The following is a 13,699-nucleotide window of genomic DNA, read 5'->3' on the forward strand; positions in this document are numbered from 1 at the left end:
TTCTGTACTTGTGTAACGAGAAGCCAAACACCAGAGTGTATCCCTATGGCAACGGCAGGCTACGTCACATCTCTTTCCTACCCCGGCTTACTTCCCTAGGAAACAGTGGTAATAATACTGTCTTCCCGTCAGGTGGTTCTAAGGCTAGAAGGAGTGATGTCTGTGTCGGAGGGACATCCTGACAAAAATGCTGTGATCTGATACTCTTTCTAATACATCCCCAAAGCTTTAACGAATAAGTAAGATATTAACACCTACTATACTTCTGATAACTTCACTAGTTATTAGACTCAACTGCCTTCACGTACGCCTGACTTTGTTGCTTTCTCCTTAATTAGTCCACACAGGGCTTCTCAGCCCAGAGTTCCCTCTATGCAGACAGGCAGGGAAGGCTGTTGGATGCAGATCTGTGCCTTACTCAGAGGCCATCTTCCTACGGTCTACCAAGCCTGTTAATTCATGACATGCTGGAACTCTGCATGCTAATTTCAAATTTGGATGTATAACTTTAATTTCCTTTTCAGTCAGCAACAGCAAAGCCTGGGCATCTGTTCACGTTCCACCCCAAGACTACGACAGCCAAGTGACGTTTTCCTAAAAGGTTCTCATAAACGTACGTTCCACAAAACTGCCTTACTGTCTCAACGGATGTATTCCAGAGCTTATGGGAACATCTACAATGAGTTTTAGGATGTCTCATGTACGGTAGCCAGCGCATTCCATGTCTGTGAGCTCCTGAGGGCATCAATCATTTCTAATTTTTGATGGTTACAATGCCACAGCAATAAACATTCAAGAAGCAACTGTTCAATGCTGAACACTTTCTTTTTTTTTTAATTCTTTGAGGTATGTACATGACTAACAACATGTGATTAGTTCAAAGAAACTGATGGCATAGGGAAGTAACAGGCACCCCAAGCCCAGTTCCAGTTCTTCACCTAGTTAGTAGTCTAAACACGGAAGAGTAGTTTTTATAAAATTCCATTACTCAAAACAGCAGAACTCCAGTCTAACGAAATGCTACAAATACCGAAGGAAAATCATTGCTTTCAGCGTTTAAAGTCATTTCTGGCTATAATACTTCAGAACTGTCATGGAAACTACGTAGATGCAATTCTTGGTCTTACCTCGAGTCTATCTGTCCGCATTAACTTCTGTGCAGCAGCTGCAGCGGCAGCTGGCACTGGGACTCCAGGATTCCCCGTGACCAACATTGGTGCAGTAGGCAAGATTTCTGCTGGAACCAGGCTTGGGGAAACAGGCCCCAGGTAGGGATTAAAGGCTGCTGATGCATTGGTGGCTAAGCTTGGTGCAACTGAAAACATTGGCTGAAAAGTAAATCAGAAAGCAAAATTTAATTGCAGGCCTCGCTTCCAAGTTGATACCCTACTTTATACAGCTATCATTTATTCTTCATATGGGACTCATTCTTCCTTCCCTCACTTCTGTTTAATTCTGTTTTGAATTTAGTCTAAAAGGTTTTAGAAAAGAGACATTCACTAGGTCATGTTTTCCCTAAAATCTAGCAGATGAGCTTCCAGAGAGTTTCAGAAGATTTGCATCTAAAATTGGGGTTTCATCCTGAATATATCAATGCAGACACTTGCTTGTGGTCACCCAGCCTCCACCTTTGTCCTAACTCATTCCTAGAAACTTGTCTGAAATATACATTTTGTAACTTCAGATACACTCGAAAGGTCTGTTCACAAGTGTTAACAGGACACAAGGGCTCTATCGTCTGGAGAAGGCACAGGAGTCCTGGAACATCCCTGAGTCCCCTGACCAGTGCACATTTAGCACATCTTGTGGGCTGTGAGAGGGAAAGATTACACTGTCTTTTGGGTGAAGAGGAGACAGCATTTAGCCTGGTCACTTGATGTGGGTTTCTCAGAAGCAATGGTCAAGATTCTATAAGCCCATCACATCCTTGGGAGGCTTTCGGCAATGGATTAAGCCTCAAAAGAAAGAGAAAAGTCTAGCATGTGAAGACTGAAATGGAATACTTTCCAGGAAACACCACAGAATTATTCAAGAATTACACCTGGCTGCATAGGATGGGCTGTCAGCAGACAGGATTTATGACGGAAATACTTCAATAGATGAAGACTTATGTTACTTTTTGATATGCAAATCAGAATGTCAAAGAATAGATCCAATCTTCAATAGTCTGCTGAAATCTATTTTAAGAGTTTGTCCAGGGTAACAAGACATAAATTACAGTTTTACTGATTATAGATTTTCAAAAATTTTAAGTTTTAAAATTTAGTGCTTTGTGTAAAAATTATTCTCTCTGTATGTTTGTGTGTTTATGTATGTATCTATGTATGTATATATCTCTAAGGTTTTCTTTTGTTTTCTCTCTCATGGAAAAAGGGTACCTGTACTTAAAGGTAATTTTTAACAGTTCTGATAGTAAAAAATAGATCTACTGAACAGTTTTATACTAAGGCGATATTAGATTAAAGTGCTGCCAATTCCTCTCTCTGATAAGAAGTTAGAAGATGCTAGAGTATAGGAAAGACTCCAGAAAGCTTTGCAATAAAACTTTTTGCAACATAAGATTTACAAGTTATTAGTATAACATGAAATCAAACAAATTACAAAATAAAATGTCATTTCCATAATATTGCTATGACATCGTGCATGCAGAGGAATAAAAACAGTGTTTAGACCCTTCTACACAAACAGTGGTTCTCATTCTGGGTGATTCTGCCTCCCTGGAAACACGTAGCAATATCTGCATACTTTTGTCACACTGGGGTGGTGCTACTGTATTTAATAGAGAAAAGCCAGGTATGCTAAAAGTGTAAATGACATTCTTTCATAAAAAAGTGTTAGGTCCCAAAAGACTTCTGCTTCAGGGTTGAGCATGCATCCTACATGATAGCTGTGCACTGCACACACATTTGTGCTATGAAGACTATGAACAATAGAATATTTAATGTGTACTTTGATTCACTGGAAAGAATTTATTTATAACATAGCTCACAGTGATATTTTCAAGCTAAAATACCTAGGCGTCCAAGCACGTGATTCTGGATACCAAGCTTAGCTACTTTGACAGGTGCATGGCTCTTGAAAGATGAAGTCGCCTAAAACAAGACCTTCACCTCCACCCCCCCAACCTATCCCCGTCCAAAGCAGCTACCCTCAGGCTATAAGAAACTGTTCATGTGTTACACTATTAAAAACCATCATCCATATCTAAAACTGGGCCTAGGGGCTTCTGTCTTTCAGCAGTTCCTTGAACAGCAGCTGACTGCAGGATGCCTCTTTGTATCATGGAGGCCAGGTCAGCACCATGAAAGGGTGATCCTGCATGGTGATCACACATTATATTTCAACATCTGTCCAGGAATCTACTAGTCAAATCTGTACTCTGTTCCACACAGTTAGATATAATACATGCTAAGCCGTTCAGACCAGTGCTGTAACTAGATAAAAGAATTATTAGAAATTTAGCAGAGATCTAAAAGACTGGGAGCTAGTTAATATTCTTCCTCTCTGTATTCCATTTCTGTGAATTAAAATGGGTTTCCAGAAAGCCCATTTAGTACCTATTTCAGAAAGTTACTGAAATGTTTATGTCATTGTACACTATAATAATTACTTTAAGGCAAAGGCTGAATTTATAAAGTCATTCGGATGAAGAAATATATTCTGACTTGACAAAACAACGATAGCAGGCCAATAAAACTCAGGCTCGTTAAATCTCATCAAATAAAATACAATGAAAACCAATATATGGATGAAATGTAGCTGTTACAAACCATGAGCACCTTGTGTTTGGGGCTGGTTACTGTTAGCCACTGACCCTTAGGAAAATAAAGAGCATGGCCACTCCTGCATTCCCAGAGCTGTCCTGCAGAGGGCTCAGAAGATCTCAAAGATGGTAACCGATACACTGATATTTGAAGTAGCCCTTATTTTTCTCTCCAGTACTAACTGGATAATGTCTAACTGTGTAACTGGTGTAACTGATACTGAGTACATCCCTGTAACAATGACTAATAGATATATTTGTTCCAAGGACACATAAAGGACATTGGTTTATAGTTGCCTTTTTCCAGGGCATTTTCCATTGAGACAAATAAATTGCACATTTACTAATTGCAGGGCTGTTTATTTATCACTTGTTTTGTTTTAAATGAGACATTTTGCTCACATTAAGGTAATCAGGCTTCATTATAACTGAATACATTATTCAATTTCATATTACGATCCTAGTTAACTACATAAACATGATTATTACTAGTAATTCCCTATCTGTGGCTTGCATGCTTTACTTACATTTTTTCTAATATAAGGCTTTTCTTCCTTTAAACTTTCTTTGGGGAGGGTTGGGAGAGTAGGGAGATATCTTTTAGCTCCCTTCTAAGTCCCCAAAACACAGAACAATGCCTGGCCTACAGGAGGCATTCCATGAATGAATTGCCATTTTGCTGGGGGACATCATTATGTCTGTTTTCTAAATAAAATGCTCACAAATGCTGTGTGCCCATCATTTGTAAAGGAATGAATGGAAAGTCAGGGAGTGAACACATCTGAGTCTAATTTCAATCTGGTTTGAAATCTGGTTCTCACATAATGACCAAGTGTGAATTACAATTATCTGGAAGTCTTTGAAACTGTGATTTCCTCAGCCACTCCTCCTTGTCTGAATTCCAAGGAAAGGTACCTAGGAAGCAGGGTTTTTTTTTTTTTTTTTTTTTTTTTTTTGAAAGCCTCTATGTGATTTTATTCCCAGGCACTTAAAGAAACAGGTTTCATTTCTGATTGGACATGGGGTTTCTAAGGAAACAAGTTCCTCTGTGGTTCTCTTTTGCTGAGTATGGGTTTCAGGCAACACTGACTACTTCCAGCTCCCCTGTCTAATTCCTAGATATGCTTCCGGAGCCAGAATTCTACCTCCTTAAGTATCCCCAGTGAGTCCACACCACAACTCTCTGTCTCATAGAACTCCCTCTCACTTGACTGTAGCTCTGACCCCTAAAAGCCACCTGTGTTTCTGCTGTTCCTATCAAGCTGCAGATTCCCAAAACGCGGTGCCTGTTTTGTACCTGTCATTCTGTATCCAACCAGCAACTGGCACTGCACCCACCTCTGTGACTATTGTATAACACAGCCATTACAGATTTGTTAATTGCTTTTCTTTGCTAGAGAAAGTACCAGACACATGATATATTTTCTAGCATAGATATCAAGATGCTAAGAGATATAATTATATATTACTTTCCACTTTAGAGTTTAGCTGTTTTCTTATGACTATTTAAAATCTTAACTTTTCTGTTTTTTAATTTTTATATTAAACATTACATCTTAACTATTATAATTACTATTCTGTACCACTGCAAACAACACAGAGTTGTTCATTTTAAAACACTGCAATAATATTTGTTTTTATACAATGAAAGGGTCACATATAATAATGCAAAATTTATTATTCTGAGATTATAGAACAGAAATTTTACACATTATATTTTTCTAGAACGTATGCATGTGTACCTGTGAATGCTCGATAGAATGTATGCATGGGTACTTAGGTATGCTCAGTAGAACATGTATATGTGTACCTGTGCATGCTCAGTAGAATGCATGCATGTGTACCTGTGTATGCTCAGTAGAATGTGTGTGTGTGTGTGTACCTATGTATGCTTCAGTCAAACTCGCAAACAGTGAAAATCAAAGCTCTCTTAAAATAGCTCCAGGAAAGCCTTAATATGGGCAACTGTTTTTAGGGAAGCACCATTTTGAAGCCAGAGACAGAGCTAGTCTTGGTGGGCAATTGATTTGAATGTAGACAGTGGTCAAAGCTAACAAGAATTATCCATAAATTCACATTCAAGTCTTTGTCTAAGAACGTAGCATGTGACTTGAGTAAAACAAAGGCTGTTGTGGCCTCTGCTCCCTGATTGGCTTGTGAATGGGAGGAGGAAGAGGGATGCTTGCTTTATCTGCTTCGCTGTATTCTTTGATCCGGTTTTACTGACACAAACATTTGAATAGTGCAGTCTCGCCTGAGACTCTTTCAGTAAAAAGGTTTCAAATGAACATAGGTCTGTTCTCAGAGTTCAGGTCCTGATCTCAGGCTGCTTGAGAATTCACAGACTCACTGGTACACAGCTGACTGATGAATATATCAATGTAACTGATAAAGAAGAGACACTATAGGATGAACTGGCCTTATCTCCTGTCATGATGGTGGGTAAGCAAGACAGTAAAGCAAGAAAACACTGGCGATTTCGAGGTGCTCCTTGCAGGAGGACAAATGGTGTCTTCAGAGCATTCTGCACCCCACTGCTAAGCAACACTAGGAACATGGAAGGGTGGCAAAGTCAAGGGGACAAGAGAAGCAATGCCACTGGAGATGTGAGCTGAATTAGAAAACTCTGAATTGCTCACATACATGTCAGAGTCACTGAATGCCTAGGGATCCCTACACAGGCTATGCGTCTCAAGGTGCTGGTGTGGACCTCAGGAATATCTGCTTCCTGAAACTGCAGTTACTGCTAACCCAGGTCCCAAGTAAAGCAGGTGAGCGAACATTAATGGAACTCCTGAGCTCATGTCCAATTCTCGGCACCCACTGATTACAGAGATCTCTCTGCAGTGCCGAGAGCTTGGAGCTGATCCTGGAGCCTAAGACATATACTAGGTGCTGCTTCCAGGTTGTCATCTGGACATGGCAGTTCAGGGTCAGCTAGACTGTATGCCAATTTCTCATTACATCCCAACCTCCAGCCATGATGTAGCACTTATGAAGGAACACGGAAGATTTTTCCTTTTTGCTTTTTTTTTTCTTTTGGAAACTAAGTGCTATAATCTCATTTATCTTCAAAGATCATATATTATAAAAGAATTAGAATGAATTTAAAATGATTCTAATAAATTAAAATAATTTATTAGAAAATTTAACGCCAAGTAAAGGCCCCAAAGACTACAATTCATTGTGTAAACTTTCAAGGAATTAGGCATACAAAAAAACTATACTTCTTATAAATCAACCTCATTTTTTACTAGTCGTGTAAAATGGAAATGATGTTTATACGATTATAAAGACTTTCTTGATAATGTATTTAATATTCTATCTCCACGTTGAACATCAAAGAGCTCAGTCAATCAGAAGTCCAGAGTAGCAAGATAGTCTGTTCCCTGGATGCTTTTACCACATGAGTTCTGCATCTGGCAAGGCTTGGTTAACATCTTGACTTTGCTATTGACTAGCTGCGCAAGCTGAGCAGCTCAGGCAACCTCTCTGAGCCTCTGGGCCTCAATCTCTAGCCCTGAGATACTATTACCTACCTCACAGGAAAGGTGTGAGAATGATATATACGGAAGTGCTGTGTGCATTAGATGCCCTCCAACTATGATATCTGTCTCTAAAATGTTATTTAATTGATATACTGCATGACATTCTAATGAAAGCAGAAAAGTTTCCTATGAATTCTTGCATTAGCCAGGTTATCAGCCCCATGTCATGGTCTAATGATTCAGTGACTGTTGGCCTAACAGTCACCTCTCCTGTCTTGGGAACACTGCCGACAAGTGCTGGCCACTGTGGCCCATCTGAGGCTGTCCTCTCCGGCTTGCTTGTGCTCTGGCTCTGAGTTATAACTCCTTCCATCTTCAGGGCAGAGAAAGCACTATGAGCTTCTGTCTGGATTATGGATGACCCGGCAACTTCTTACTCCTACTTCTATCAGTCAGGTGTGGCGTTCTTCTCTATCCAAGGCACAGTAGTGGATGTTTCTATGTTTCCTTTCATTTGGCCGCATCTGCTCTCCCCTCCTTGATCCTCGTACTATGTTTGGGGCTTAATTTGTTGAGCACCGAGAACTAGAACACTGTTTTCTACTTGACTGCAATCTTTGTCTCTCCTCATAGGCTTTTGGTACCCTAATGCTCCGATGCCATGGCTCTGCTCACAGAATTTCCACTTTCACACCGCCACTGCCTGATCTCGTGACCACACATCCTCAGACACACACTTCGGTGTGTGTTCAGAGCCATGGTTTATGTTAGTGACAGGGCAGCTCCAGCTTAGCTGTATTCTATAGGTAGCCAAAATTAAAATTTCAGAAAGCAGTTGGTTACGACCATCCCATTTCTTTCTGTATCATTATCCTCATCAAAACAAGACTGACTACGAAGGGGATCAAACAGTCTCAGGGGGGTTTTGAAGGCAAATTTCCTGTATTAAAGCCTTCTCTACAGTCATTATAGTAAAAACGCTCTAGGTTTGAATAATTAAAATGATTTCAATACTTATTATAATAACACCATCCTGAACAGAGACTTTTCATCTACGGTTTCACAATACTTTTACAAAGGGTAATTTTCACTGAAATATAATGATGTGAGGGGAAATTAACATAAGGCCTATGCTCATAACTAATACAGATAACTACTTTATCTAAGCAGAAAATTTTCTAACAAAAGTACCACAAATCTGATGGTTTCAGAAATCTATGATTTAGTGACTATGTAAACACATATATCACTAGTATTTCAGAGAATAGAGGTCTTTGGAGTTTTTCCCAGAGCTAAGCATATATGACCTTGGATCAGCCATGAGAGTAAGAGTTAAGGACAAGGTCAGGACATGGCCTGAGACATCACAGAAAGCATCTCAGGGCCATGGTGGGCATAGCTCTTCCATCCCAGACCTATGCTTTCCCATCTCAGCCGTGTTCTGGGTCACAGAGAGCACAGAACAACAGTAAATATGATTTACAAGTTTAAATGGAAAAAAGGACCTCATATCAGTTAGAAGCAACCTTATACCCTAAAGCAGAAACTGCCCCAGATCTTTGAAACCATACATGAGAACCAAGCTCAAGAAAGATTTTTTTGTCCTATATTTTCTGGAAGAGAGAATGATTGATTATACAAAACATTTTTAACAAATTTAAAATATTTATGTTATCACCATACAGATATATAAAATTAGGAGATGTCATAAAAATAAAGATATCACATTTTAACTGAGCCCCCAATAATGTAATAAAATAAAAATCAGATTAAAATGATAGAGAATTAATTATAATATTCTCTCACCTCGACTGTACAGTACTGATAATTGGTATCACTGCCGGTGTAATATGGGGATCCCTCCCACCTCGAAATGCAATCCCCCCCTCTTTTTTGGAATGACTGTTGCATTAAGTTCTAAGAGAGAATAATAATTACATTGAGTTCAGGTGTTAAAATGTATTAGGAAAAAAATCAGTTAGCACGCATGCTACAATTAACAAACTAGAAAAACGTGTTTTCATGACCTTATAATAAGTTAATAATACGTTAGTGGTAAATTACTGTCAGATATATTCTGATCACTACAAATTTCATCACATACGTAAGCAATTTAGGATTTCTGTACTATAATTAACATAAACACCATTGCAAACAAACAATAACTACGACATAAATAAGATTATTAAATTCATTTACCACATGCACATCATCAATCTAAACATTTAGATAGGAATGTGTGTTCATAAGCAAGTTACCCATGCACACGGCTAGGAAAATATTAAATATCTATGATCACTCGTAGCTTATCAAATCTAGCTATTTTCAAAGGCCCTTAGAGTTCTGTCTTGGATTAGTTCTCCTTGGAAAAGGCTTCCAAGCCTGTGGTTATGACTCACCACGGTGAAAATTTGCCTAGCCTTTGTGAATACAAAGTAATTTCAAGTTAAGGTTTTCACAAAGTCTCTTTTTAGAGAAAGAAAAATGACAGGGATTCTCTTCAGTGAGGGAAGAAAGGGAGAAAGAGTCTCAAAACCAACAACTATTATATATCTATCTTCTTTTGTTTTTAAATAAAGCATCATTATTACCTTTAAAGGCAATACAGAATATATCTTACCTAAACTGACTTTGATGACTATTTTAACAAATATAAGGCTAACACCTGCAAGTTAAATGATTAATTTTTTAAGAGTGTTAGGGGAAGCAATGCTAGCCTTTAAATTGCCAAAAACCTTTGGCACAAAGCTAAGTAACTTCACAGGGTGAAAATACCAGGCAATGGCCACTGCCGCCTGTGTTCACATACAGTCACTGCTTCTGCACAGACATGGAGCACTTGGTCAAACAGACAGGGATAGGGAGGAAAGCGTGCTCACCACGGGCTGTAATGGGGCACCAGGCATCATGGCATTGGCTAGCTGCATCTGCTGGGCCAACATGGCCATGTTCTTCTGCTGAATCAAGTTATTTCGTCCATTAATCTCCAACTGCGTTTTTAAGTGTGGGGGTGGGTGAAGATATTTGCAGTTCTCCCTGGAGCAACGACCCTGAAAGATGAAAGAAGCAAGCACCACTGTGAAACAGAAAACTAGTGAATTGTAGAAATGATACACAAATATGTCATCTATAGCTATGAGTTTTTCATAAAAGTTATCATTCACACCATTTTATTACACATTAAGAAAAAGTAATAAACCCAATCACAAATGTATTATCAAAACGAGAATTTAAGACATTTGAAAAGTTCAAAAGCTGAAGGAAGTTCCTTCAACATAATGTTAGTGTTACTACTTCCTTTTAAAAAGTCTATAATTACAAAGCTAAATCTAAAGCAGTGACGATCAACTAAAAAGTTTTGAATGCTGGCCACAAGGTCTTCTTCCTCAACATCATGAAATCATGAAGAGACTGATGCAGGCTTATCATTGTTATTTTATGTATACTGAATTCAAGCAAATTAGCCTAGAGGACTCAAAGAACACTGTTTCTTCAGGAAATGCCTCCAAATAAACCCCAGAACAAATAAAATGAAAACTGCTACTGAACTTTCACAAGTTTCATGCATTAGGGATTTTAAGGCTGACAAGAGAACTACCATTTTCTCACAGCAATGGAGATTTACAGATAATCAAATACTTGTGAAAATGAGCCTTCTGTCCTTCAAAGATAACACTGACCCATGACCTCAAACTATGAAAATAATCAGAGGCAGAGATGCTCATTCTGCAAAGAACTGACAATGAAAAAAAATCAAAATAAATCACTAAAGCTTAATGACTATAAGTATGCATTTACCCTGGCATGATTCATAGGAAGCATTTATTAAAGATTATAATATGCTATATTGTGGGAAATGCTTTAACCATATTGACAAATACATCTCAACAACTACTTTGACAACTTTTTCATCAGTGCATCTCCTCAGAACTCCTTGTTTGTTAAGAAGATATCACAAAGATTAAGCTGTCAATAACCTCCTTTACCCTTTTTTAATCTATAGAAAAGTAAATTCTGTTTACTTTGCATAAACTAACTCTGAAAACTGATGCTTATGCCACAATTGTAAGTCAAATACTCTATTTAGGTTCTTCTCCTTTAAGAGTTTTTAGGACAAGTCTCTATACTGAGAGTTTAAGGCTGTGAACAGTCTATAGCTTCCTTAGTCTTTCTCAGGTCCAAAGGAAATCCCACTCCTCCAAACCCTTGTCCCTATTTCCCTCTACCAAAAGAGCCAGTCTTCAGCATGGTCAGAAGGGACACATGGCCAGCTATCTGCATACCGAAAGGAGTGCTGGCCTCCAGGCTCTCACTGGACAGCTACCTGTGGCTTCTCTCAGCCCCTATCCTGAATCTCCCCAGCCCATGGGCTTCCCTTCCTCAGCTTCTTATTCCCATATAACCCTGCCATTTCGGTTAGGCACCCTCTTTGTTCCTGCTCTTTTGTCTCTCCCTCTCTCTCTTTTTTGTCTTCCTCTCTCAGGCTCCTCTCTCTTAGACTTTTTCTTATCTCCTGGTCAGTCATCCTCTCTCACTCCCCATCCCCACTATGGCCAAGTCCAGTCTGCTGGCCATATTAAATCTACTACTTTCTCTCCCTGCTCTGGACCCTCCCAGATGCCTCCGGCTGTACCCTCCCTCATATCACCAGTAAAAATCTCCCCTTCAACCACATCTTGGAGCGGTCATATCCTCAATTTATACATCTAATGCCCAAACCCTAGTTTCTAAAGTCATTAGCTAGGCAAATGGCCGGAGACATTATGTCCTTTAATTCGTGAGCTCTCTGTTCAGCACAGCATGCTTAGAAACACATCAACCCCACACAACCTAATGCCATATCAAACGGGAGCAAAACACAACATTGCCAAGAGGTGCCTTTTTACATTATCTGCTAGTTATGGCTCTTGATAGGTCCACAGAATTGGACACAAAACAGGACTTCTGGCTCCCAGAGTCTCCACCTCTTTTTCTTTGCTAAAACTGGACTAAGTATAGAAAAAAGGTCATGTCTACCCAGACGACTCAGGTGCAGTCAGTTCACTGGTCAGTTTCTGTATTTATTCCCAGAAATAGCACAAACAAAGCCTGGCGTTGAACTTGTAGATACTAACAGTTGCTTGTCTCGTGCTCCTTTCTAGTGCCTTCCCTCACCATGCATCACCAAGCCAGCCCTTCTACCTACGAACACAGCCTTGACTGAAATCATGGAAAGGAATTTTATGTCCTGGTTATAAGTTTTGCATCAGTGCGTCCTTTCAAAGTTTTAAAATAATATGGATTATATGCCACAGCATGCTCATAGAGACCGAAGAACCACTTGTGAGAGTCACTTCTGTCCTTCCATCACATAAGTTCTGGGGTGAAACCTGGGTTGCTATGCTTGACAGCAAGCACTTACACCTGCTGAACTATTTGTAGGTCCATTCGCCTTGAAATTTAGAAGTGCAGACAGGCACATGGCTTCCTTTCTGTGCTTACGATAACTAATCAGGGGAAGAGACATCACCTGACTATACTTCTTACCTGTTGCTTAACTTTATTATTTTGGTCCCTAACTTTCCAAAAGCTGTGGATATGTTTTAAACAGGATGTTCCTACTCATCTTCTCTGTCCTGTGATGATTCCTGGAGAGACTTGAGAAGATGCCTACTCATTCTAGACAGAGAAATGGCAGCTTGAAGTAAGGCGTCCACCCAAGTTCAAGATGGCAAACCAACGTGTTGACTGGGGTTAGAGCATGAGGGAAGCTTATCTCTAGTGCCTATGACCACAAGTTGGGTCCAGCAATGTGAATTTGCATAAGCACTTTGATGGATCTGGCCTAACAGAAGATACTACAGAAAATGTCTTGTGAAAAGCCACAGGAATTTGCTTTGATAGGCACAGAAAAAGTAACAGTAATCCATGCAAGGGATATTTTATAAACTTTGATTTTTAGGGGGTTTAAAATAGGTTGGGTGCTGACTAAACTACTGAATGACTGAAGTTCCACAAATAAAAAGATCAGAAATAAGTTAGAACAAACATCCTATACTAGAGCATTACCTAAATGTCTAAAAATACAAAACAACTAAAATCCACCAGCAGTATGACTTCCTTTGAGAATTTAGGTAACGCTAACAGCAGTATATCCTAGTGCTAATGAATGTTATGAAATACAAACCAAATTTAATACCAAATCTTTATTATGAGCTATGCTGACCAAATGCTTTTATTCAGAGACCAGAAAATAATTTATATTCATCACAAGCCTTTAAACACACACACACATACACACACACACAAAGCAGGCAGTCTGTAAGGTGATTTGGGAGGTCAGGAGATCTATGCACACATTCCTTGCATTTGTATTTGGCACCCTAAAATGTAAAAAAAGACAATACACTCAACAAGTCTAAAATCAAATTTGTATAGCCTGTAAAGCTCACATCTGGAGATTCATGTA

General features: G+C 39.2%; 1 protein-coding gene across 22 annotated transcripts in view; it reads right to left on the bottom strand.

The window, feature by feature from the left end:
* Mbnl1 (muscleblind like splicing regulator 1) overlaps positions 1-13,699 on the bottom strand; it is a 170,242-nt gene that overhangs the window by 24,219 nt on the left and 132,324 nt on the right. For 17 of the 22 annotated variants that reach the window (XM_057757047.1, XM_057757030.1, XM_057757048.1 and 14 more), the window contains 3 exons: positions 10,131-10,301; positions 9,058-9,168; positions 1,128-1,328 (listed from right to left, as the gene is read on the bottom strand). In XM_057757047.1, the coding sequence (XP_057613030.1) occupies positions 1,128-1,328; positions 9,058-9,168; positions 10,131-10,199 (381 nt within the window). In that variant the 5' untranslated portion in view covers positions 10,200-10,301. The remainder of the gene's footprint in view (positions 1-1,127; positions 1,329-9,057; positions 9,169-10,130; positions 10,302-13,699) is intronic. The other 5 variants (XM_057757037.1, XM_057757036.1, XM_057757045.1 and 2 more) reach the window with 1 other exon arrangement.

The sequence above is a fragment of the Chionomys nivalis genome, chromosome 24 (assembly GCF_950005125.1).
Source record: "Chionomys nivalis chromosome 24, mChiNiv1.1, whole genome shotgun sequence".
In the NCBI taxonomy this organism is placed as follows: Eukaryota; Metazoa; Chordata; class Mammalia; order Rodentia; family Cricetidae; genus Chionomys; species Chionomys nivalis.